At 53.1% G+C, this 24,442-nt stretch overlaps 1 protein-coding gene across 3 annotated transcripts in view; it reads left to right on the top strand.

Moving 5' to 3' along the window:
* TNXB (tenascin XB) overlaps positions 1-24,442 on the top strand; it is a 56,947-nt gene that overhangs the window by 28,672 nt on the left and 3,833 nt on the right. Inside the window, exons 17-33 of one of the 3 annotated variants that reach the window (XM_023725528.1) lie at positions 224-574; positions 1,972-2,295; positions 3,593-3,598; positions 4,407-4,733; positions 5,090-5,413; positions 8,212-8,544; positions 10,926-11,243; positions 11,597-11,947; positions 13,484-13,801; positions 14,168-14,199; positions 16,824-17,121; positions 18,396-18,713; positions 19,128-19,448; positions 20,060-20,347; positions 20,794-21,072; positions 22,526-22,810; positions 23,903-24,226. In XM_023725528.1, the coding sequence (XP_023581296.1) occupies positions 224-574; positions 1,972-2,295; positions 3,593-3,598; positions 4,407-4,733; positions 5,090-5,413; positions 8,212-8,544; positions 10,926-11,243; positions 11,597-11,947; positions 13,484-13,801; positions 14,168-14,199; positions 16,824-17,121; positions 18,396-18,713; positions 19,128-19,448; positions 20,060-20,347; positions 20,794-21,072; positions 22,526-22,810; positions 23,903-24,226 (4,797 nt within the window). Of the gene's footprint in view, positions 1-223; positions 575-1,971; positions 2,296-3,592; positions 3,599-4,406; positions 4,734-5,089; positions 5,414-8,211; positions 8,545-10,925; positions 11,244-11,596; positions 11,948-13,483; positions 13,802-14,167; positions 14,519-15,767; positions 16,361-16,764; positions 17,122-18,259; positions 18,280-18,389; positions 18,714-19,070; positions 19,449-20,059; positions 20,348-20,793; positions 21,073-22,525; positions 22,811-23,902; positions 24,227-24,442 lie in introns of those variants that run through there. The other 2 variants (XM_023725527.1, XM_023725529.1) reach the window with 2 other exon arrangements.

Raw genomic sequence — 24,442 nt, 5'->3', positions numbered from 1 at the left:
GCCATGAGCTATGCTGGTGGCTGCCACCTGCTCCCCTCACCTGGCCTGGGGCTCTGGGCACATTTGTGAGATGCTGGCCCAGCAGGACCACCCAGTCTAAGAAGGGCTTCTCTGAAGTGACCTCAGGTCCCTGTCGTGGCCGCAGTTTCTCTATCCTTGTCCCCGAGGACCCAAGGAAATCTCACAGGGCCCCTCCTCACACTCTCTGTATCTCCCTTCTCAGCTCCAGAGGAAGAGACCCCCACCTCCACAGAGGTGGAGGAGACCCTGACCCCCACAGAGCCCTCCACCGAGGCCCCGGAGTCCCCCAAGGACCCGCTTCTGGGGGATCTGACAGTGACAGGATCCACCTCGGACTCGCTGAGCCTCTCCTGGACCATCCCCCAGGGCCGCTTCGACGCCTTCACCGTGCAGTACAAGGACAGGGACGGGCGGCCCCAGGTGGTGCGTGTCAGGGGCGAGGAACTCAAGGTGATCGTGCAGGGCCTGGAGCCTGGGCGCAAGTACAAGATGCACCTGTACGGGCTCCACGCAGGGCGGCGCGTGGGCCCCGTGTCCGCCGTGGGTCTGACAGGTGAGTGAAGGGTAAAGTGCCCCTGGGTTGGGTCTCTGGAAAGGTCTCATTCGTGGAGCCTCCAAAATCTCCTCCGTGGAGACCAGGGCCCTGAAGCCTCCAAACCCAACACCCTGTCCACCAACACCTCAGGCAGGTGTGATCTGGGGAAGGGAGAGCAAATCCCAGAGAAGTGCCAGCGCTGTCTGGGAGAGACCACTGGGGATGAGGCCTCCAAGGCTGGTAGTTCACTGTCCAGTCTGTGGCTCTCTGCTCTGCATGGACACTCAAGAGAACTCCTTTTGTGGCACTGGGATAAATGCTATGAGTATGAATTCATTCAACACATTTTATACAAATGTCAAAAATATAAACAAAGAGAAAGAATAGTGTAATGAATCCTATGTACCTGTCACGCTGCTTCAACCAGTTGTCAACTCCTGGCTAGTCTGTCTCATGTATACCCCACCTACTTCTCACCCTTCCCCACTAGAATTTTTTTTATTAACAGCTGTATTAAGGTATAATTTACACACCATAAAATACCTGTTTTAAGTATATGATTCCTTGATTTTTAATATATTTACAGAGTTGTGTGACCATCACAATTTAATTTTAGAACTTTTTAAAACCATCACCTCAGAAAGAAACCTCATGTCCATCCCCATTCCCACCCCAGCCCTAGACAACCACTAATCTACTTTCTGTCTCTATAAATTTGCCTATTCTGGACATTTCCCATAGATGGAATCATATAATATGTGTTCTTTGCTGTCGAGCTTCTTTCACAGAGCCTAATGTTTTTGAGGTTCATCCATGTTGTAGCATGTATCAGTATTTTGTTCCTTTTTGTGGTGAAGTAGTATTCCATTGTATGGATATACCACTGGAATATTTTAAAACTAATCCGCGACACCCTGTACTTTCATCAGAAAAAGAAAAAAAAAGGCGAGGGGACTCTTTAAAAATAACTACAATATAATTACCACACCTTTAAAAATGAATGCTCATTCCTTAAATATCATCAAGTATCTAAGCAGTGCTGTAGTCTCCTGCTTGTCTCATAATCATTGTTAGGCCATTCGTTGCTGGAATCAAGTCCAGTTAAGGAGGAGACATTACAGGTGGGGAACTGGAAGTTTAAATAGAGAAAGCATCAAGGAGAAGGTGACATTTGAGCAAAGACTTAAAGGAAGTATGAACAGGAGCCATGCACATCTAGGGAGAGAACATTCAGGTGAAGGGAACAGTCAGTGCAAAGGCTCTGGGTCTGGAGGCAGCCTAGCACATTTGAGGGATGGCAAGGAGTTCAGTGTGGTGCCACACAAAGACTTCGATGATCATAATCAGAAATGGATCTTAAGAGGAGCTAGGACTTCAACAGCAACAACAAAGACTCTGTTTGCATCCCTTCCTAGCCCCTATAGAGGAGCCCTCAACTCCTGCAGCCCCACCTCCCACCGCCACCCTGAGCTTTCCGAAGCCACGCCTTGGGGAGCTGACTGTGACTGATGCCACCCCCGACTCCCTGCACCTGTCCTGGACAGTCCCCGAGGGCCACTTTGACCACTTCCTGGTCCAGTACAGGAATGGGGATGGGCAGCCCAAGGCAGTGCGGGTGCCAGGGCACAAGAACGAGGTCACCATCTCAGGCCTGGAGCCAGACCACAAGTACAAGATGAACCTGTATGGTCTCCATGGTGGCCAGCGTGTGGGGCCCGTCTCCGTCATCGGGGTGACTGGTGAGTGTGAAGTAGGGCCCTCCCCAAGCTGGACTGGGTTTCCCTTTTATTGTTGGTGTTCAGGTATCTTTGTCCCACTTTCCCCAAGACCAAGCCTCTGGAGCTCCTGGGAGTGAGTCTACTCATGTCTTCTCTCCAAGCCTTTGGTGTCACCCAGCCCTCTTACCCTTCACATGTAGGCTTTTGGGTTCCTTGAAGAGGCAGGGCTCCGAGAACCTACCAAACCTCTGACTCAACCTCCTGTCCACTGAAGCCTCAGTCAGGTATGGTCAGGGGTGTGAGGAGAGTGAATACTGGAGAAGTTCTAGGCTCTTCTCGGGGAGGCCGCTGGGGATTGAGGCCTCCAGGCTGGTAATTCCCTCCAAGATAGGGAAATAACACAGGCTCAGGCCGACCTAGCCTCCGCCCATTCAAGCTGTGTAACCTCAAAAGAGTCAGTCAACCTCTTTGTGCCTTCCTTTCCTCATCCATGAAGAAGGAATAACCACACCTGTCTTGCAGGGTGGGCATGAGTATGGCTCGACTCACAACACAGTGAATAGTAACTACAGGCTTCCCCTCCTGAGAGAGGTAATTTGTCCCTGAAAACCAATTAGAGCGAACTCTCATAATTGTCACTGATTTCAGTGGGAAACATTGTCTGTGTTCCTCGAGCCCCCAGACTGATGCTAAAACAACCCTGAATTCTGTTAACATGCATACCACCCCTTCCGTGGTTAACGTTAGTTATACGCACATCTTAACAAGGCGTTTTCCCTTCGTTAATTAACACAACTGTTGACTGTTTTCATTAAGCTGTTTTGTAGCTATTACCCCCTAGAAGCTTCAGACCCAGTTCTCGAACAGAACAGATGTATGAAACGTGGTGGTTTTGTAATTCAACTATTAAGGCAGAATAAAACCTTACACAGAACAGAAAGGATGAAAGAAATCAGTGAAAACAAATCAAGTGATTTCACACATGGCAGTAGGGCCAGCCTCACGGGGGCACCATGGTGGACAGCTCTGCCGTCATTTAGCAAGAGATAAGGAATCCAAGACCCAACAACGACTCAGGTACAAAGGTAACCCCACTGTGATCTTGTTTCTGCCCTCTGCTGTGAAATCCAAATTAGCTTCCGTAAATGCTTAGAAAAGTTTGTCTACTGTAACAGAAATCACTTCAGTGGCTTTAAAGGATAGAAATTTATTTTCTCACAGTTAAAAAAAAAGCAACCAAACCCATTGCTGTCGAGTGGATTCCGACTCAGTGAGCCTACAGGACAGAGTAGAACTGCCCCACAGAGTTTCCAAGAAGCACCTGGTCGATTCAAACTGCTGACCTTTTGGTTAGCAGCCGAGCTCTTAATCACGGTTTAGAGGCTCTTTCTCACAGTTAGAAGGCCAGAAGTCAGAATTCAGGGGACCAGCTCTAGGTGAAGATCTCTCTCTGTTGGCTCTGGGAGAAAACCCTTGTCTTGACTTCTCTAGCCAGCCACCCTTGGGCTTGTAGGCTGGTCTACCTCTGTTGTCTTCAGATAGTGTCAGCTTCCCCTATCTACTTTCTTCTGTGCCTAATCTGCTCTTTTTTATCTCACAAGTGATTCATTGAAGACACACCACACACTGTTATGGTCCCATTAACATAACAAAGAAACCCCTATTCCCAAATGGGATTACATCCACAGGTACAGGAGTTAGGATTTATAAACACATTTTTTTTTGGGAACACAATTCAATCCATAACACCTTGGAAACAAAAGGGGTATTAAAGGAAAACGCTCGAAGTGGGATTCTCGACCCCAGAGTAGATGTATCTCCTGATGTGACTTTTCTGTTGTATTTGGTGCTGTGATACAGCATTCCTTCTATCCCACTAATGGATCCGCTTTCCCAGGGGTTTAGTGCATACCTGTCACCGGGTCTCGGCCCCACTGTGCAGGACTCCCGCAAGTGTGTGCTCTGACCTCTGGTAACTGAACATTCAAACTGAGGAAAAGATGCTTCATCTTGAGGCATGCCATATGGGGTGCGGGATCTTGGTGTGTCTGGGAGAAGTCCCAGGACCCCTGACCAGAGGGCCCCCCATGAACACGTCCACTCATCCTCTTTATCTCCCAATCCATCCCCAGGAAAGGAAGAGGAAATGACCCCAGCGCCGACAGTCCCATCCACTGAGACCCCGGAGCCACCCATCAGGCCACGCCTGGGGGAGCTGACTGTGACTGATGCCACCCCCGACTCCCTGCACCTGTCCTGGATAGTCCCTGAGGGCCACTTTGACCACTTCCTGGTCCAGTACAGGAACAGGGATGGGCAGCCCGAGGTGGTGCGGGTGCCAGGGCACGAGGATGCGGTCACCATCTCAGGCCTGGAGCCGGACCACAAGTACAAGATGAACCTGTACGGCCTCCACGGCGGCCAGCGTGTGGGCCCCATCTCTGTCATCTGGATGACTGGTGAGTGGAGAGTGGAGGCTCTGGGGAGAGGACCTAGCGGGAGGGTCACCCTCTCTCTGGTGATGGTGGCCATGGTACCTTTGTGCCTTTTCCCTGCTGCTCCCCAAGGTCTGACTGTTCCTCCTGGGCAGAGAAGGGTAACTGTGAGTCATGCTGATGACTGCCACCTGTTCCCCCCACCTGACCTGGGGCTCTGGGCGTGATTGTGAGGTGTTGACCCAGCAGGACCACCCAGCCCAAGAATGGGCTTCTCTGAACCAATCTCAGGATCCAGTTGTGGCCACGACATCGCTATCGTTGTCCCCGAGGACATCTCACAGGGCCCCTCCTCATCTTCTCTGTGTCTCTCTTCTCAGCTCCAGAGGAAGAGACCCCCATCCCCACAGAGGCCTCCACAGAGGCCCCGGAGTCCCCCGAGGAGCCACTCCTGGGTGAGCTGATGGTGACAGGATCCAGCACAGACTCGCTGAGCCTCTCCTGGACCATCCCCCAGGGCCACTTTGATGCCTTCACCGTGCAGTATAAGGACAGGGACGGGCGGCCCCAGGTGGTGCGTGTCCGGGGCGAGGAGCGTGAGGTCACCGTGCAGGGCCTGGAGCCCGGGCGCAAGTACAAGATGCACCTGTATGGGCTCTACATGGGGCGGCGCGTGGGCCCCGTGTCCACAGTGGGCGTCACCGGTGAGTGGGGGCCGGGGCAAGGGACTGTGGGAGAACCCCTTTCCCTGGTGGATAACAGCTTAACCGTTCTGCTCCTTCACCCTGAGTGTCCGGGCCTTGGCTCCCCTCTCATCCCTCCCTCCATGGCCGCCGTGGCTCATGCCTAGTGATTTGGCCTTTGTCACTCTGCATCCTCATTGTAGTCTCTGGTGTGGCCTCCCTCTGATGGTCAGGCCACCTCTGAGGGTGAAATGTGCCAGGCACAGGCCGAGACTGACTTACTGGAATTTTCCTTTCTTTCCATCTTAATCACAGCATTCTTTGTTACAACCACACACAAAAAAAGACAGAAAACAGCCCAACATCCAACCACAATGGAATGATTAAATAATAATTTAGGCAACATCTATAAAATGAACTAATATGCCACCTTGGAAATGTTTTAATATAAGACAATTGCTTTATAATGTTACATGGAAAAGAGAGTGCACACTTTTTGTAAGGATGCTAATCACGAGCACTTGAACATAACATGCATGGCAAGAAGGCTGGAAGGAAATGCATCTCTGAGAGACCTGGTCTGTGGGACAGAAGAGGGTGTTCAAACACTTTGTATTTTCTGTTGTGTTCTATTCTCTGTTGTCCAGACTTTCTTAAATGGCAAGCATTTCTTTTATAATCAGGGAAAAGAGAAAAATAGAATGTCTTCTCCTCCCTTCTACTCCTTCGTCCCCCCCGGCCACCCCCCACCTTGCAGTTTATTTCATTTCTAATTATGGGAAAGTTAAAATTTCTGTTCCATAAGAAATTGGTGTGTGTGTGGGGTGGCAGGGGGGAATCACAAGGCAAATTAAATTCCAACAGCACAGTCAATCAGGCCTGCCTTTCCTAAGCCATTCTCAGCCAGATTCTTACATCTATTAAGATATAAGAATCTCATGAGAGTTTCTATGGATGTTAAAGAAGCCATTCCCTCTGAGAATCATTAGTTTGGAGGACAAATAGCTGCCCCTATGATACCAGTTGAAGGTCCCTGGATGGTGCAAACCGTTTATGCTTGACTGCTAACCTAAAGGTTGGCAGTTCAAATCCACCCAGCAGTGCCATGGAAGAAAAGCCTGGCAGTCTGCTTCCAAAAGATCATAGCCATTGAAAATCCTGTGGAGCACAGTTCTACTCTGAAACACATGGCATTGCCATGAGATTCATAGGCAATAATAGGTTTTTTTTTTTTGTTGACACCAATTGAGCAACATTGAGAGTCATGCGTTCATCTCCTGAAGATAAGTCAGATGGAAGAAACCATTTTCTATCTCAGTCACAGCATTCTTTGTTATAACCAAAGGGTGATAGACATCAGGGAGCTTCATTTCTATATATATGCTCAGAGAGTGTCTGTGATGAGAGGAGGGGAAAGATGGGGGGGTCATTAGAAAATGAACATTAAAAGAATTCACACCCTGGGAATATGCTGTTAATTCTCATCCATTGTTCAATTTTTGTTTTGTTTTTGCCTTGCTATCATGATGAATTGCAAGCATGTACAAAGTAAACCAAACCAAACCAAAACAAAAAGCCCATTGCCCTTGAGTTGATTCCAACTCATGACAATTCCATGTGTTACAGAATAGAACTGTGCTCCATAGGGTTGTCGTGACTGTAATCTTTATGGAAGGCCCTGGGTGGTGCAAACAGTTTGCTCTCAACTACTAACCTAAAGGTTGGCAGTTTGAACCCACCTAGCAGCGCCGTGGAAGAAAGGCCTGGCAGTGTGCTTCTATACAGATTATAACTAAGATGACCTTATGGAACAGTTCTCTGTAACATATGGGTTCACCATAAGTTGGAATTGACTCTATGGCAACAGGTAATCTTTATGGAAGTAGACTGATGTGCTGATGGGTGAGTTCAAACCACCAACCTTTAGGTTAGTAGTCAAGCACAAACTGTTTGCACTATTAAGGGACCTTCATACAAAGAGAGTAGAATAACAAACCAACATCCCCTGTTCTTCCTGTTCCATCTGTACCATACCCCACTCCCTGCCCTCTACCCCATTATTAATTTTTTCTCATCAGGAATTTTTTTAAGCCCACATTTTTTTTTTTTTAGTTGTGAAAAGAAAGCAACATTATGGAAACTTTGAAACATAGGAAAAAAGAAAACCTTTCATCATTCCCTCCTGAAGCAACACCCGTCACCAGTAATGATGTGCATAACTCATACTCCCATTCTGTGTTTTCCATGCAGCACATGTTTTAAACTTGCCTTCAGCATGTTTATGTAATTCTTGGTCTTACTTCTGCATGCACTAGTTACATCCTAAATGTTTCCCCTGTGACTACACAAGCTGCATTAATCATCATCATAATGGTTATTTGATGCTTCACAGAGAATGTGCCATACCCGAATTAATCATCTTCACAGGTCATTTGGGTTCCTGACATGTTTTGCTGTCATGAATAATCCCTTAATGAACTCTTCCATGCTATAACTTTTTCCTTCTTTTTAATAATTGTTTTAGGATAGGTGCCCAGAAATGGGATTATTGGGTCAAAGGAAATGAGAATTATTTTGGCTCCTGACACATGTGTCCAAATTGCTTTCTGAAGGTTTGTAACAGTGCAGTCTCGCCAGCAGTTTGTGAATGGCGATGGGGCCTGTCTCAGAGCCTTGGCCACTCCTAATGGCTAATACAAAGGCCCCAGAGCCCTCTAAGCCTATGGTTGACGGAGGAGATTTGTGGGCTGTGTTTGATTGATGTCACCAACAGAGAAAGTCACCCATTAAGCCTGGTTTCTCCATCTCTCTCCTCTCAGTCCCTCATAAGGTCATGGAAGAGACCCCCACCCCCACAGAACCCATCACCGAGGCCCCAGAGCCCCCCAAGGAGCCGCTCCTGGGGCAACTGACAGTGACAGGCTCCACTACAAACTCGCTGAGCCTCTCCTGGACCGTCCCCCAGGGCCGCTTTGACACCTTCACTCTACAGTACAAGGACAGGGATGGGCAGCCCCAGGCAGTGCGTGTCGGAGGCAAGGAACGCAAGGTCATTGTGCAGGGCCTAGAACCAGGGCACAAGTACAAGATGCACTTGTACGGCCTCCACGCGGGGCGGAGTGTGGGCCCCGTGTCTGCAGTGGGCCTCACAGGTGAGTGTGGGCCGGGGGCAGGGCAGGGTGTGGATGATGAGCCTGGGAGAGTTTCCCTTTTCTACCAGCTTCCTGGAAACAGAAATGTTCTCCACAGCACAGGTTCCCTTCAAACTTGAATGCACGTCTAAGTCACCTGGGGAACATTGTTAAAAGGCAGACTTGATTCATCAGGTTTGAGCTGAAGCTTGAAGTGCTGCATTTCAAGCAATATCCTCTGTGATGCTGATGTTTCTGGTCCACGGACCTCGCTTTGAGTAGCAAGCCTCTTCACAACAAAGGAGTGTGAACCTTTACTTAGAATTTGTTGAACATATTTAACCTCCATCAGTGATTTCTTCCTGAGGCCTGGCTGCTCTGTGGCTGACCAGGACAGGATGGGAGATGACAGGGGTCAGGCTACAGTGCATCCTGACAGTAACACCCAGAGCTTCCTGGTTGGAGTATTAACAGAGTTTTTACTCCACTGGGTCAATTTGTTTATTCAGCAAAGACTTGCACATCCTGGTCCAGGCATTATGGAGGCCGGGGTACAAATGGCCTGCAGCTAAAGACCCCCAAGAGCACACCTGTGTGTGAACAAGTTGGGTTTATGCTTCCTGCAGTGAGGGAGAATGCACACCCTGCGGAATCATGGGCATCTCAGAGAGAGGGTGTCAGAAAGGACTTGTTAGAGTATTTGGGCTTGTGAAAGGTGATTTTGGGGAAAGCTTAAGGAGCAGGGAGTTCTGGGCAGTGCAAATGATTATTCTGCCTGACTGCTAATTCAAAAACTTGACATTGGAGTTCACCCAGAGGCACCTCAGAAGAAAGGCCTGGCCATCTACTTTCAAAAAATCAGCCATTGAAAACCCTGTGAAGCACAGTTCTACTCTGACACACATGGGGTCGCCATGAGTCAGGATCAACTCGACAGCAATTGGTTACAGGTTGGCTTAAGGAGCAGGGTTTTGCTCTGGATTGGATGCTGTCAGGAAGGAGTGATCCTACAGTTGTATCTCTTAATAAATTTTATCTATAGAGAGGGCAGATGAGAGTGAGGTGACAGCTGTGATTGGTACAGAAGCAGCAGTCACTCCAGTGAGCCAGGAGAAAGACAGATTTGGTCACTTTTGTGGCTGGGCAGTGTTCAAGTTTTGTCTGTATTCAAACTAATTACAGAGTAACCCCTGGATCCATGATGGTCACAGATGGCCTGGTCTGAAGCTGATATTCCCCCAAATTGCCCATATTCACTAGGAGAACTCTAGACTGTGCAGTGCCACTCCAGCTCCTAGCAGCCTCAGGCCAAGCAGATGGACCAGGAGACTGTCAAATGTCAGAGCTGCTTATCTCCTTCTTTGAGATGAAGCTTTGAAAGTGCCACACAAGTTCTTATCCTAACAGGGCACATAGTCGTGGGGACAGTGAACTTGCAAATACGGCAAAGGGGAGGAGAGTAGGACAGAAAGCCCAGGAGCCAGACCAAGACAAGGCAGGGACACTTTAGCCTGCCCATGGAGACCCCCAAGAGCTAAGACCTGCCTGGTGACAGCATTAGAGAAGGAAGAAGAGGGTGTCAAATCACCCTCACAGCAGGTGCAAAGGCCCAGAGGCTGGAAACAGCATGGTGATGGAGGGACTGAGAAACTTTTGTAGGATGTCTTTTGAAGTGGGGAGATAGCCTTGAGATGTGTCTGGAGGGGAGGGGCAGCTCATGGAGTGTGGGATTCCTTCCAGGGGTAAGGAGGGTGATTGTACAGATCTAAGCTGAAGACTGACACCATCATATCTGCATTTTTAAAAACTCATTCTGGCTGATAGGTGAAGAATGGATGTGGGACGTGGGGACAAGCCTGGTATAGGGAGACCAGTAGGGAGGCAGTAACCTAGGTGAGAGGAGACAGTGGCCCAAGCCAGGAGAGTAGAGGGGTGCAAGGCTCCAGGGGGAAACTAGGAAGGAGAGCTGACCGCACTAGGACATTATGACACCTGGGAGGAGCAGAGGACACTCCCTCGTTTCTGGTTGGGCAGTGGGTGTTCAGAGCTGCCTTCGGCAAGGCAAGGACCAGTGGAGGAGCATGTTTGGGAGCAAAGGCATTATCCAATGGACAATGAGATGCTAACCTGACCCCCAGTGGAGGGAGACCCAAGCACAGGAGCCATGTGGGCCTGGGCTCAGAAGAGAAGCCAGTGCTGGGACAGAGGAAGATTACAGGGATGTTAGTGAATGGTGGTGACAGCATGAGGGTCAGGGAATAGGGAAAGAATCATGGGTTAAAACAGCTGTGGAAGGCACCTTTCTTACTGTTTATTATCTTGTTTTTGTACCTCACCCTTACACATGCTGAAATGAGGAATGAGAGACCTCACCTGTCCCCTCTATCTCTGTCCATCTCCAGAGGATGAAGTTAGGATGACCCCAGCCATGCCCACAGCTGTCTCTGAGCCGCCCTTCAAACCACGCCTGGGGGAGGTGACTGTGACCGACGCCACCCCTGACTCTCTGCACCTGTCCTGGATGGTCCCTGAGGGCCACTTTGACCACTTCCTGGTCCAGTACAGGAACGGGGACGGGCAGCCCAAGGCAGTGCGGGTGCCAGGGCACGAGGACGAGGTCACCATCTCGGGCCTGGAGTCGGACCACAAGTACAAGATGAACCTGTATGGCTTCCATGGAGGCCAGCGTGTAGGGCCCGTCTCCGCCATTGGGGTGACTGGTGAGTGGAGGGTGGAGGCCCTGGGGATGACCCAGCGGGAGGGTCACCCTCTCTCTGGTGATGGTGGCTGTGGTACCTTTTTGTCTTTTCCCTGTGGCTGCCCGAGGTCTGACTGTTCCTCCTGGGCAGAGAAGGGTGGCTGTGAGCCGTGCCACCTGTTCCCCCCACCTGACCTGGGGCTCTGGGCACGTTTGTGAGGTGCTGACCCAGCAGGACCATCCAGCCTAAGAACGGGCTGCTCTGAACTGACTTCAGGTCCCTGTCATGGCCACAGCGTCTCTAGCCTTGTCCCTGAGGACCCAAGGACATCTCACAAGGCCCCTGCCTCACCCTCTCTGTGTCTCCCTTCTCAGCTCCGGAGGAAGAGACCCCCACCCCCACAGAGGTGGAGGAGACCCTGACCCCCACAGAGCCCTCCACCGAGGTCCCAGAGTCCCCCAAGGAGCCACTTCTGGGGGAGCTGAAGGTGATAGGATCCACCTCAGACTCGCTGAGCCTCTCCTGGACCATCTCCCAGGGCCACTTTGACGCCTTCACTGTGCAGTACAAGGACAGGGATGGGCGGCCCCAGGCGGTGCATGTCGGGGGCGAGGAACTCGAGGTGACCATGCAGGGCCTGGAGCCCAGGCACAAGTACAAGATGCACCTGTACGGGCTCCACGCAGGGCGGCGTGTGGGCCCAGTGTCTGCTGTGGGCTTTACGGGTGAGTGGGTGCTGGAGAAAGGGCAAGGTGTGAAGGATGGGCCTGGGAGAGTTTCCCTTTTCTACTGGCTTCGTAGAAACTGAAATGTTCTCCCCAGCAGGGTCTCCCTTCAAACTTTAATCGCATACAAATACTAAGGCAGATTCAATATAGCAGGTTTGGGCTGCAGCCCAAGATGCTACATTTCTGACAAGATCCTCTGTGATGCTCATGCTGCTGTTCTGTGGACTTCACTTTGAGCAGGATGTCTCTTCTCAACCTGAACCTTGTCTTAGAATTTGTTGAAAATTATTTAAAGTTTATCTGAGACTCCCCACTGAGGCCCAGCCACTCTCTGGCTGACCGGGGCTGGGGTGGGATATGAGAGGCTGCAGCACGTCCTGACAGTAACCCTGGAGCCTACTGGTTTGGTTCTCACAGATACATTGATTCAGTGGGTGAGCCCTGAGCCAGACGTTGTGGGAGGTCACTGGGCAGCATCTGACACGGCAGACACCCATGTTCCTGTCCTAATGGGGTGCACAGTCCTTGGGCACTGGCAGTGAACACACAAATACAGCAGAAGGGAGGAGCATGGGACGGGGAGCCCAGAGCCAGGCCAGAACAAGATAGGGACCCCTTAGCCTGCCCAGGGGATGCCTAAGAGCTGAGACCTGCCTGGTGACAGCCTTAGAGAAGGAGGAAGAGGGTGTCAGATCAACATCACAGCAGGTGCCAAGGCCCAGAGGCTGGAAAAAGCCTGGTGCATGGAGGGACTGAGAGACTTTTGTAGGATGTCTTTTGAGGTGGGAAGATAGCTTTCACATGTGTCTGGAGGGGAGAGGACGGCTCATGGAGTGTGAGATTCCTTCCAGGGATAAGGAGGGTAGTTGTACACAGTTTTAAGCTGAAGACTGACACCATCATATTTGCATTTTTAATAACTCATTCTGGCTGTTGGGTGAAGAACGGATTGAATTTGGTGGCAGGTAAGCCTGAAGTAGGGAGACTAGTAGGGAGGCAGTAATCCAGGTGAGAGGAGATGGTGACCCAAAACAGGAGTGGGGTGGATGTGTGGAGATGGCAGGGTTCCGGGAGGAACCTAGGAAGGAGAGCTGAGCACTTTGGAGTCCAATGACAGCTGGGGAGAGGGAGGAGAACAGGACACTCCCAGGTTTCTGGTTGGGCTGTGGGTGTTCTGAGCTTCTTTGGGAGCAAAGACATCATCAAATGGACAATGAGATGTCAACCTGACCCCCGGTGGAGAGAGGTCCTAGATGCAGTGACCACATAGGCCTGGGCTCAGAAGAGAGGGTGGTGCTGGGACAGAGGAGGGGTCACAGAGATGTTAGTAGATGGTGGTGATGGCACTGGTGAATGAAGGTCAGGGCGTAGGAAATCGACAGTGAAGTTTCTAGAAAAGAATCATGGGTTAGAACGGCCGTGGAAGGCATCTTTCTTACTGTTCATTATCTTGTTTTTGTACATCACCCCTACACATGCTGAAATGAGCAATGAAAGACCTCACCTGTCCCCTCTGTCTCTGTCCATCTCCAGAGGATGAAGTTAGGATGACCCCAGCCACCCTCATGGCTGCCTCTGAGCTGCCCTTCAAACCACGCCTGGGGGAGCTGACAGTGACCGACGCCACCCCCGACTCCCTGCACCTGTCCTGGATGGTCCCTGAGGGCCACTTTGACCACTTCCTGGTCCAGTACAGGAATGGGGATGGGCAGCCCAAGGCAGTGCGGGTGCCAGGGCACGAGGACGAGGTCACCATCTCGGGCCTGGAGCCAGACCACAAGTACAAGATGAACCTGTACGGCCTCCACGGCGGCCAGCGTGTGGGCCCTGTCTCCATCATTGGGGTGACTGGTGAGTGGAGGGTGGAGGCTTTGTGGGGAGGACCCAGCAGGATGGTCACCCTCTCTCTAGTGATGGTGGCCGTGGTACCTTTGTATCTTTTCCCTGCTGCTCTCCGAGGCCTGACTGTTCCTCCTGGGCAGAGAAGGCCAGCTGTGAGCTGTGCTGGTGGCTGCCACCTCTTCCCCTCACCTGACCTGGGGCTCTGGGCGTGATTGTGAGGTGTTGACCCAGCAGGACCACCCAGCCTAAGAATGGGCTTTTCTGAACCGACCTCAGGACCCCTGTCGTGGCCCCAGCATCTCTATGCTTCTCCGCAAGGACCCAAGGACATCTCACAGGACCTCTGTCTCACCCTCTCTGTGTCTCCCTTCTCAGCTCCAGAGGAAGAAACCCCCAACCCCACAGAGGTAGAGGAGATCCCAACCCCCACAGAGCCCTCCACAGAGGCCCCGGAGTCCACTGAGAAGCCACTTCTGGGGGAGCTGACGGTGACAGGATCCACCTCAGACTCGCTGAGTCTCTCCTGGACCGTCCCCCGGGGCCGCTTCAACGCCTTCACCGTGCAGTACAAGGACAGGGACGGACGGCCCCAGGTTGTGCGTGTCAGGGGCGAGGAGCGCGAGGTCACTGTGCAGGGCCTGGAGCCTGGGCACAAGTACAAGATGCATCTGTACGGGCTCCACCCAGGGCGGCGTGTGGGCCCCGTGTCTGCTGTGGGCTTCACAGGTGAGTGGGAGCCAGAGAAAGGGCAAAGTGTGGAGGACGGGCTTGGGAGAGTTTCCCTTTTCTGCCAGCTCGTTGGAAACAGAAGTGTTCTCGATAGAGGGACTTCTCTTCAAATCCAGTGCACATCCAAATGTGCACAGGGGATCTGTTTAAAGGCAGACTCCATTCAGCACGTTTAGGCCTGAGTTCCCTGTGATGCTGATGTTTCTGGTCCATGACCCTCAGTTTGAATAGTAAACCTCCTCAGAACAAAGGAACGTGGAGCCTCTCTTAGAATTTGTTGAAAATTATTTCACCTGCATCCACGATTCCTCCCGAGGCCCAGCTGCTCTCTAGCTGACTGGGGCTGCGACGGGAGATGGCAGTGGTCAGGCTACAGCACATCCTGACAATAATACCTGGAACTTTCTGGTTCGGTTTCCACAGATTTATTGATTCAGTGGGTGAGGCCTGAGCTGGGCACTGTGGGAGGTCACGTGGCAGCCTTTGACACAACAGACACACAAGCTCCTGTCCTAATGGGGTGCACAGTCATGGGGACAGGCAGTGAACTCGCAAACACAGCAAAGGGGGAGGGGCACGAGAGCCCAGAGCCAGGCCAAGATAAGGCAGGGACCGCTAAGCCTTCCCATGGGGACCCACAGAAGATTAGAGACTTGCTTGGTGACAGTCTTAGAGAAGGAAGAAGAGGGTGTCAGATCAACGTCACAGTAGGTACAAAGGCCCGGAGATTGGAAACAGCATGGTGATGGAGGGACTGAGAGTCTTTTGCAGGATGTCTTTTGAGGTGGGGAGATAGCTTTGACATGTGTCTGGAGGAGAGGGGGTGACTCATGGAGTGTGGGATTCCTTCCAGGGGTAAGGAAGGGTGGTTGTACAGATCTAAGCTGAAGACTGACATCATCATATTTGCATTTTAAAAAACTCATTCTGGCTGTTTGGTGAAGAATGGATGTGGGGAGTGGGGACAAGCTTAGAGTAAGGAAACCAGTATGGAGGCAGTAACCCAGGTGAGAGGAGATGGGGGCCCAAACCAGGAGAGTAGGGAGGAGGTGGGGGAGGGCAGAGCTCCAGGAGGAACCTAGGAAGGAGAGCTGAGCACTCTGATCCTGTGACAGCTGGGAGGAGTCCAGGACACTTTTGGGTTTCTGGTTGGGCAGTGGATGTTCTGAACTTCTTTGTGAGCAAGGATAAGATGAAATGGGCAATGAGATGCCAAGGTGACTCCTAGTGAAGGGAGACCCCAAGCACAGTGGCCACCAGGGCCGGGCTCAGAAGAGAGGCTGGTGCTGGGACAGAGGAGGGGTCACAGGGATGTTAGCGGACGGTGGTGAGGGCACTTGTGAATGAAGATCAGGGAATAGGAAATCGATAGAGAAGCTTCTGGAAAAGAATCATGGGTTAGAACAGCCGTGGAAGGCATCTTTCTTACTGTTTATCATCTTGTTTTTGTACCTCACCCCTACCCATGCTGAAATGAGGAATGAGGAGACCTCACCTGTCTTCTCTGTTTCTGTCCATCTCTAGAGGATGAAGTTAGGATGAACCCAGCCACCCCCATGGCTACCCCTAAACCTTCCTTCAAGCCTCGCCTGGGGGAGCTGACTGTGACTGATGCCACCCCTGACTCCCTGCACCTGTCCTGGACAGTCCCCGAGGGCCACTTTGACCACTTCCTAGTCCAGTGGAAGGGGGACAGGCAGCCTAAGGGAGTGTGGGTGCCGGGGCATGAGGACGAGGTCACCATCTCGGGCCTGGAGCCGGACCACAAGTACAAGATGAACCTGTACGGCCTCCATAGTGGCCAGCGTGTGGGCCCCATCTCCGTCATTGGGGTGACTGGTGAGTGGAGGGTGGAGGCCCCCAGCGGGGAGACCCAGCCGGAGGTTCACACACTTGCTTTTGGTGGTGAGTGAGCTGGGTTTTTTGGGTGGGACTTGATCAGTGACCACAGACCTGCTCTTGGTAGAGGCCCTTTAGCCCCCTTTTCTTGGCTGACTGTTCACTCCTCCTGGGCAGGGAGGGGCTGTTGAGAGCTTTGGTGTGCTGGTGGCTCCCACCTGTTTCTCCCACCTGACCCGGGCCCTGGGCACGTTTGTGAGGTGTTGACGCAGGAGGACTACCCAGCCCAAGAACGGGCTTCTCTGAACTGACCTTAGGACCCCAGTTGTGGCCACGGCTTCTCTCCAAGACCTGAGGACATCTCACAGGGCCCCTCATCACCCTCTCTGTGTTTCCCTTCTCAGCTCCGGAGGAAGAGACCCCCACCCCCACAGAGGTGGAGGAGACCCTGACCCCCACAGAGCTCTCCACTGAGGCCCTAGAGCCCCCTGAGGAGCCGCTCCTGGGGGAGCTGAAAGTGACAGGATCTACCTCAAACTCGCTGAGCCTCTCCTGGACCATCCCCCAGGGCCACTTTGACGCCTTCACTGTGCAGTACAAGGACAGGGACGGACGGCCCCAGGTGGTGCGTGTCAGGGGTGAGGAGCCCGAGGTCACTGTGCAGGGCCTGGAGCCTGGGCACAAGTACAAGATGCACCTGTATGGGCTCCACGCAGGGCGGCGTGTGGGCCCTGTGTCTGCCATGGGCCTCACAGGTGAGCGTGGGCCGGGGGCAGGGCAGGGTGTGGACGATGAGCCTGGGAGAGTTTCCCTTTTCTACCAGCTTCCTGGAAACAGAAATGTTCTCCACAGCACAGGTTCCCTTCAAACTTTAATGCACATCTAAGTCACCTGGGGAACATTGTTAAAAGGCAGACTTGGTTCATTAGGTTTGGGCTGAGGCTCGAGGTGCTGCATTTCAAGCAAGATCCTCTGTGATGCTGATGTTTCTGGTCCACAGACCTCACTTTGAGTAACAAACCTCTTCACAACAAAGGAACATGGACCTTTACTTAGAATTTGTTGAAAAGTGTTTTACCAGCATCATGACTCCTCATCGAGGCCCGGCTGTTGTCTAGCTGATCAGGACGGAGTGGGAGATATTATGCATCCTGACAGTAACACCCAGAGCCTCCTGGTTCAATTGTTCACAGATTTATTGATACACTGGGTCAACAAAGACCTGTGGGTCCAGAGCTGGGAGCTGGGTGCAGTAGGAAGTTACTGGGGCAACCTTTGACACAACAGATGTACTAGTTCTTATCCTAATGGGATCACCGGCATGGGATCAGGTGGTGAACTTGCAAATTGATCAAAGGCACAGGAGCGTGGGGCAGGGAGCATAAGGCCAGGACAGGACAAGGCAGGGCCTCCACAGCCACCTGCCCATGCTGGCCCCTGAGAGCTGAGGCCTGAAGATTGGCAGGGGTTAGCCAGACGACAGCACCGGAGAAGCAGGAAGAGGGTGTCAGATCATCGTCACAGCAGGGCAAGGGCCTGAAGGCCAGAAACAGCACGGTGCTCAGAGGAGCTGGGATTCTTTTGTAGGGTATCATTTGGGTAGGGAGATAGCCTCGAGATGTGTCTGGAGGGGAGGGGCAGCTCATGGAGTGTGGGATTCCTTCCAGGGATAAGGAGGATGGTTGTACAGTTTTAAGCTTAAGACTAACACCATCATACTTGCATTTAAAAAAAACTCATTCTGGCACTTTGGTGAAAAATGGATGGAAGGGGGAACAAACTTGGAGTAGGGAGACCAGCAGGGAGGCAGTAACCCAAGTGAGAGGAGATGGTGGCCCAAACCAGGAGAGTAGGGTGGGGGTGGGGAAGGGAAGGGCTCCAGGAGGAACCTGGGAGGAGAACTGAGCACTCTGAGCCCAGTGGCAGCTGGGAGGGGCCCAGGATACTTGAGGATCTGGTTGGAGAGTGAGTTCAGAGTTGCCTTCCCCAAGGCAAGGACTCAGCACCTGTCCCCTCTGTCTCTGTCCATCTCCAGAGGATGAAATTAGGACGACCCCAGCCACGCCCACGGCTGCCCCTGAGCCTCCATTCAAGCCGCGCCTGGGGGAGCTAACTGTGACTGATACCACCCCCGACTCCCTGCGCCTGTCCTGGATAGTCCCCGAGGGCCACTTTGACCACTTCCTGGTCCAGTACAGGAATGGGGATGGGCAGCCCAAGGCAGTGCGGGTGCCGGGGCACGAGAACGAGGTCACCATCTCCGGCCTGGAGCCGGACCAAAAGTACAAGATGAACCTGTACGGCCTCCACGATGGCCAGCGTGTGGGCCCCATCTCTGTCATTGGGGTGACTGGTGAGTGGGGTGGAGGCCCTGGGAGGGTACCCAGCAGGAGGGTCTTCTCTCTGGTGATGGTGGCCATAGTACCTTTGTGTCTTCTACCTTCAGCTCCCTGAGGTCTGACTGTTCCTCCAGGGCAGAGGAGGGTGGCCATGAGCTATGCTGGTGGCTGCCACCTGCTCCCCTCACCTGGCCTGGGGCTCTGGGCACATTTGTGAGATGCTGGCCCAGCAGGACCACCCAGCCTAAGAAGGGCTTCTCCGAACTGACCTGAGGTTCCAGTTGTGGCCATGGCTTCTCTATCCTTGTCCCTGAGGACCCAAGGACATCTCACAGGGCCCCTCCTCACCTTCTCTGTGTCTCCCTTCTCAGCTCCGGAGGAAGAGACCCCCACCTCCACAGAGATGGAGGAGATCTCCACCCCCACAGAGGCAGACGAAACTCCAACCCCCACAGAGCCCTCCACAGAGGCCCCGGAGCCCCCTGAGGAGCCACTTCTGGGCAAGCTGACAGTGACAGGATCCAGCACAGACTTACTGAGCCTCTCCTGGACCGTCCTCCAGGGCCACTTCGACACCTTCACCGTGCAGTACAAGGACAGGGACGGGCAGCCCCACGCAGTGCGTGTCAGGGGCGAGGAGCGTGAGGTCACTGTGCAGGGCCTGGAGCCGGGGCACAAGTACAAGATGCACCTGTACGGGGTCCACATGGGGCGGCGCGTGGGCCCCGTGTCTGCAGTGGGCACGACGGGTAAGAGGGCCAGGCCCTGATTCCGGCATTCTTCTGTGTTGTTCTTACTCTTTTTCTCTGTCATATCTCAGCCCTCTTCACAGATGGGCACTGGTTTTCCTCCCTTTTTCAAATGGTGCTAATGATCCTGCTTTGGTCCTTGAATTGAGTGATGAGGATTAATGGAGATTGTACGGAGTTGGTTGGGCATGTAGTTATGCCTCATGATTGCTAGCTTTCTTCCTCTAATCATGATCTGAGACCTCAGACTTGCTCAGTTGTTGAAATGTGGCTTTCTGATTGGGTAATATAGTGCCTCAGACCATGGCTCTGAAATAAGTGGCCTGCGTCTGAATCCCACATGCAAACATACTGTGATTTTGTAGCAGTTTCTTAACCTCTCTGTGCCTCCCATTGCTGCAAAATGGGGACGATAATAATAATAGCACCTGCTCCGTATGCTGTGTGAGGCACACACTATGTGTAAACTGCTTACAGCAATGCCTGGCATACAGTAATTGCTCTAGAAGGGTTTGCTGTGTAAGTGTTAATCTCACAGCCTCAGAAGAGCCCTGCCTTCCAGGGTGCAGGTGCCTGTCTACAGACCCCTCAGCCTTCCTCCTTTCTTCCAGTCCCCCTGCCCACTGAGCCTCCGAAGGAGCCCCGCCTGGGGGAGCTGTCCGTGGCAGCCGTGACCTTGGACACCGTACACCTCTCATGGACAGTGGCCCAGGGCCCCTTCGACTCCTTCCAGGTCCAGTACAGGGATGTGCAGGGGCAGCTCCAGGTGGTTCCCGTTGGCGGAGAGCTCCGAGAGGTCACCGTCTTAGGCTTGGAAGCAGCCCGAAAGTACAAGTTCCTCCTGTTTGGACTCCAGGATGGAAAACGGAGGGGGCCAGTCTCTGTGGAGGCAAAGACAGGTGAGTGAGGGCTGGAGGCCGCCTGTAGGCTGGGAGTTTCATGGCTGTCCTTCGCGCCCTTGTGGCGACAGTTGGAATTTCATGAGTCAGAATCCACTCCAAGGCGATGGGTTTGCTTGTTTTTTGGTTGGTGTCCTGCACTCCAACCTCTCAGGGCCTCAGGGTCATGTATTTACTGGATCCAGTGACTTCCAGGCCCTAGGCTCCCTTCCTTCTCTCCACTCCTATCCTTCCTTCTACCCTTCCTACATGCCAAGGGCCACCTGCTTTATTCCCTGGCTCTTCTTTCATCTTTCTCCTTTGCCTCCCCGCTTCCTCCCAGATCACGGGAACCTCCATTCTCAACTACCAGCTCACAGAGCCCCAGCACCCAGAGGGAACTCGGTGGTCTGCCTAATTCTGTCACCATTTCTGTCACTCTCCATGCATCCCACTCTCTTTTCCAGCTCCAGACGTGAAAACTTCTCCCCGCCTTGGGGAGCTGACAGTGACAGACGTGACCCCTGACTCTGTGGGCCTCTCGTGGACAGTCCCTGAGGGCGAGTTTGACTCCTTCATGGTCCAGTACAAGGACAAGGATGGTCAGCCTAAGGTGGTGCCTGTGGCTGCAGACCAGCGCAAGGTCACCATCCCCAGCCTGGAGCCCAACAGGAAGTACAAGTTCCTGCTCTATGGACTGGCAGGCAGGAAGCGCCTGGGGCCTGTCTCTGCTGATGGCACCACTGGTGAGCACCCATACTGCCTCTCACCTTTTCCAAACCCATCTCAGCCCAACCCCCTAGAGCTGGCCCCTGGCCTTCCCGTAAAATCCATTCTCCTGTGTTCAGCCTTGGCATAAAAATCCTACTAACAAAAACAAACATTTACTGAGCTCCTACTGTGTGCCATGAGTCCCTGAGTGGTGCACATGGTTAAGCACTTGGCTACTAACTGAAAGGTTGGCAGTTGAATCTACCCAAAGGCACCTCGAAAGAAAGGCCTGGCAGTCTACTTCTGAAAGGTCACAGCCATTGAAAACCCTATGAAACACGGTTCTACTCTGAAACACATGGAGTTGCCATGAGTTGGAATTGACTTGATGGCAACTAGTTTGGGTTTTTTTTTGGGGGGTGGCTACTGTGTGCCAGGCACTATTCTGAGCATTTTATATGCATTATTTCCTGTATTTGTTGACCGCCCATGTAATAAAAAGGATACAGGCTTTGGTGCCAGACAGACCTGTGTTCAAATTGCAGTTCTAACCTTTGCCAGCTATGTGTGCCAGCTGTGTGGCCTCTTCATTCTCCTGAGCCTCGGTTTCCTCACCTGCATAATGGTTATGAATAATACCCATTGTGCTCCATAAATGATCACATCCTCCTCCCTCCGGCCCAACTCTGAGGCAAGAGATGGAAAATACAGGAGGACCTTGGCTGCAAAGACTATGGAAAAATCAGTGTCATTGTGCCATGACTCAGCCCCCTGAGGAGGGGTGGGGTAGGCCACTGACCCCTACTCCATTCCCAGGACCATGAGTCACCCTGGCCAGACAAGGATGGGGCATGTGGCCAGTCAGGCCTGGGGCCCTCAGACCCCATAATTCTCTTTCCCCAGCCCTCAATATGGGGGCCCCCATCAGTCAACACCCACCCCTACGGGGGCAAGTCTCTTCCCAGCTCTGCCTCTGGCTTCCTCTCTGCCCTACCTGGCTTCCCTGGACTGTAGTATTCATGCCCTGCTGGGAAGTGGGTGGAAAGGGAGGCCATGGCCACGGGTGATGGGAGCCCATGAGACTGGCTGGCTGCCTCACTTTTTGAGTGTGTCTCCCTGACAAACTGAGATCCACTCTGGGAGTTTTTCTCAGCTCTGGCTGCACTGTGGTCAGGGGGCTGGGGGTCAGAGCAACCCAATCCCCTGAGAAATGTGGCACTGCTCAGCCTCACCATTCACCCCTCCTTATGTGATGAGCTTTTATGCATGTGCTGCACCCTTCATCAAAGCAGGGAAGGAGCTGGGGGAGGAGACTGCACTGGTCAGCCCTCATACCCGTAGGGCAGGACAAGAGCAGGCCTCTTTCCTCAGGTGGATTTCCCTGAGGCCACACTGCAGGGACCCCTCCCCAGACCCTCACATCTCCCAGAAGTTGCAAGGGCCAAGGTGAAGGCTGCTTTTGACTAAGAGTTTCCCTGCCACCCACAGCACCCCTGAAGGAGGAGCGGCCCCCACCCCGCCTCAGGGAGCTGACAGTGACTGATGAGACCCCAGACTCCCTGCGCCTCTTATGGACAGTGGCCCAGGGTTCCTTCGACTCCTTCGTGGTCCAGTACAGGGACACGGACGGGCAGCCCCAGGTGGTGCCTGTGGCTGGAGACCAGCGCGAGGTCACCGTGGAGGGCCTGGAGCCAGACAGGAAATACAAGTTCCTGCTCTATGGGCTCCTTGGAGGAAAGCACCTGGGCCCCGTCTCTGTTCTGGGAGTGACAGGTAAGCGGGTGGCTGTCCTTCTTGTACTTGGCAAAACATTGGCCTGGCAGCCCTAGCACGGCTTGCCTGAGGGAATTTCCTTGTGCCTTTGGGCTGAAGAGGAAGGGATGGGCAGAGTGGGCAGGCGGGGAAGAGGGAGCCCTGCCCAGGGCAGAGGAAGAAGGAAGAGGGCTTCCTGTGGTGTCAGTGCTGACTTTTATCCGTTGGCCAGTCAAACGCAGGGTCCAGGACAGATGGGAAGGAAAGGGCCCAGCAGTGGTTCCTGGGCCTGCTCTCTGCCCCACTACTGCCAGCTGCTCCCATTACTTGGTTGGGGCAGCTGTCACCTCCTAGCAGAGTGGCCTTGACAGCGGCAAAACCCTCTCCCATGGCCAAGTCCAGACTATTTTCTCCAATGGAAAATTACTGGACACACCCACACAAAAATCCATTGCCATCAAGTCGGCTACCCTGTAAGATAGAGGGGGAGATGATGGGAACCTATAGCAGTGATTGCATTTATGGGGCAGGTTCCTCTGCTGGGCCACATGGGCCTGACCTGGCTGGCACGATTTGGCCCAGGGTGCTCCCCAGCCAGTCCCCCATCCTCTCACCCTTGGCTCTTCTAGAATGCGGCTGCACATGGCCTGAGCTCAGCAGTGGCTAAGATATTCATAGGTTGGGTGATGAGCATGGGCTTCCCACGTCGAGGCATATCCTGTGCAAACATCCAGAGGTGGGTTTGATAGGACTCAGGGGTGCAGAAGGGGACAGCAAGTGGCTGATTCAGACACAGCAGAGGAACCCCACAAAGGAGTAAGGGGCCACCATAGCCTCCTGAGCAGGAAACGGACCATAGTGTTGGGGCTCAGAGAAGCCCTAGGGGTGGCAGGAGTCAGTGCCAAAGCAGGCATCTGGGGGATTCAAGAGAAGGAAGGTACTAGAAGAGCCTCAGTCTCCCCTTTCTCTCCACCTGGCTGCAAAGGCCAGGATTTGAAAAGTCCCACCTCAGCCTTGGGCCAGCCCTGGAACCCCCTCTTTAGGGGAAGAAATGGAGAGGGGAGGGCCCCATGGCATCCCACTCAGCTGCTCCCCTGGGCTTCTCTTATTCAGCCCCAGAAGAGGACATGGCAGCCACGTTGCACCCTGACACAGAGGCCCCTGAACCCCCTGAAGAGCCCCGCCTGGGGTCACTGGCAGTGACTGACGTGACTCCAGACTCCTTGCACCTCTCATGGACAGTGGCCCAGGGCCCCTTTGACTCCTTTGTAGTCCAGTATCAGGACGCAGATGGGCAGCCCCAGGCTTTGCTTGTGGGCAACAACCAGCACAAGGTCCTGGTCTCAGGCCTGGATCCCAGCACCTCCTACAAGTTCTTCCTCTACGGCCTCCACGAAGGGACACGCCTGGGGCCCATCTCGGCCGAGGCCACCACAGGTACCACCAGGCGAGGGCCAGCTGCTTTGCCTCACCCACCTCTAGTCTGGGCTGGGAAGGGTGAAGGGGTGCCTAGAAGTGGTGATTGCAGGGAAAGAGCATGAGGAGGGCACCATGGAGGAAGAAGTGGACTGTGTCTGAGCAGCTCTTGGCACTACACAAACATGTTGCTGTTATGACTCCTTCCTGTGGGTGCGAGCCCCTCCTTAGCTCCAT

The sequence above is a fragment of the Trichechus manatus genome, unplaced genomic scaffold (assembly GCF_000243295.1).
Source record: "Trichechus manatus latirostris isolate Lorelei unplaced genomic scaffold, TriManLat1.0 scaffold00327, whole genome shotgun sequence".
Classification (NCBI taxonomy): Eukaryota; Metazoa; Chordata; class Mammalia; order Sirenia; family Trichechidae; genus Trichechus; species Trichechus manatus.
Note: the sequence above shows the minus strand (reverse complement) of the source record. Positions and strands in the feature narration are given on the sequence as shown.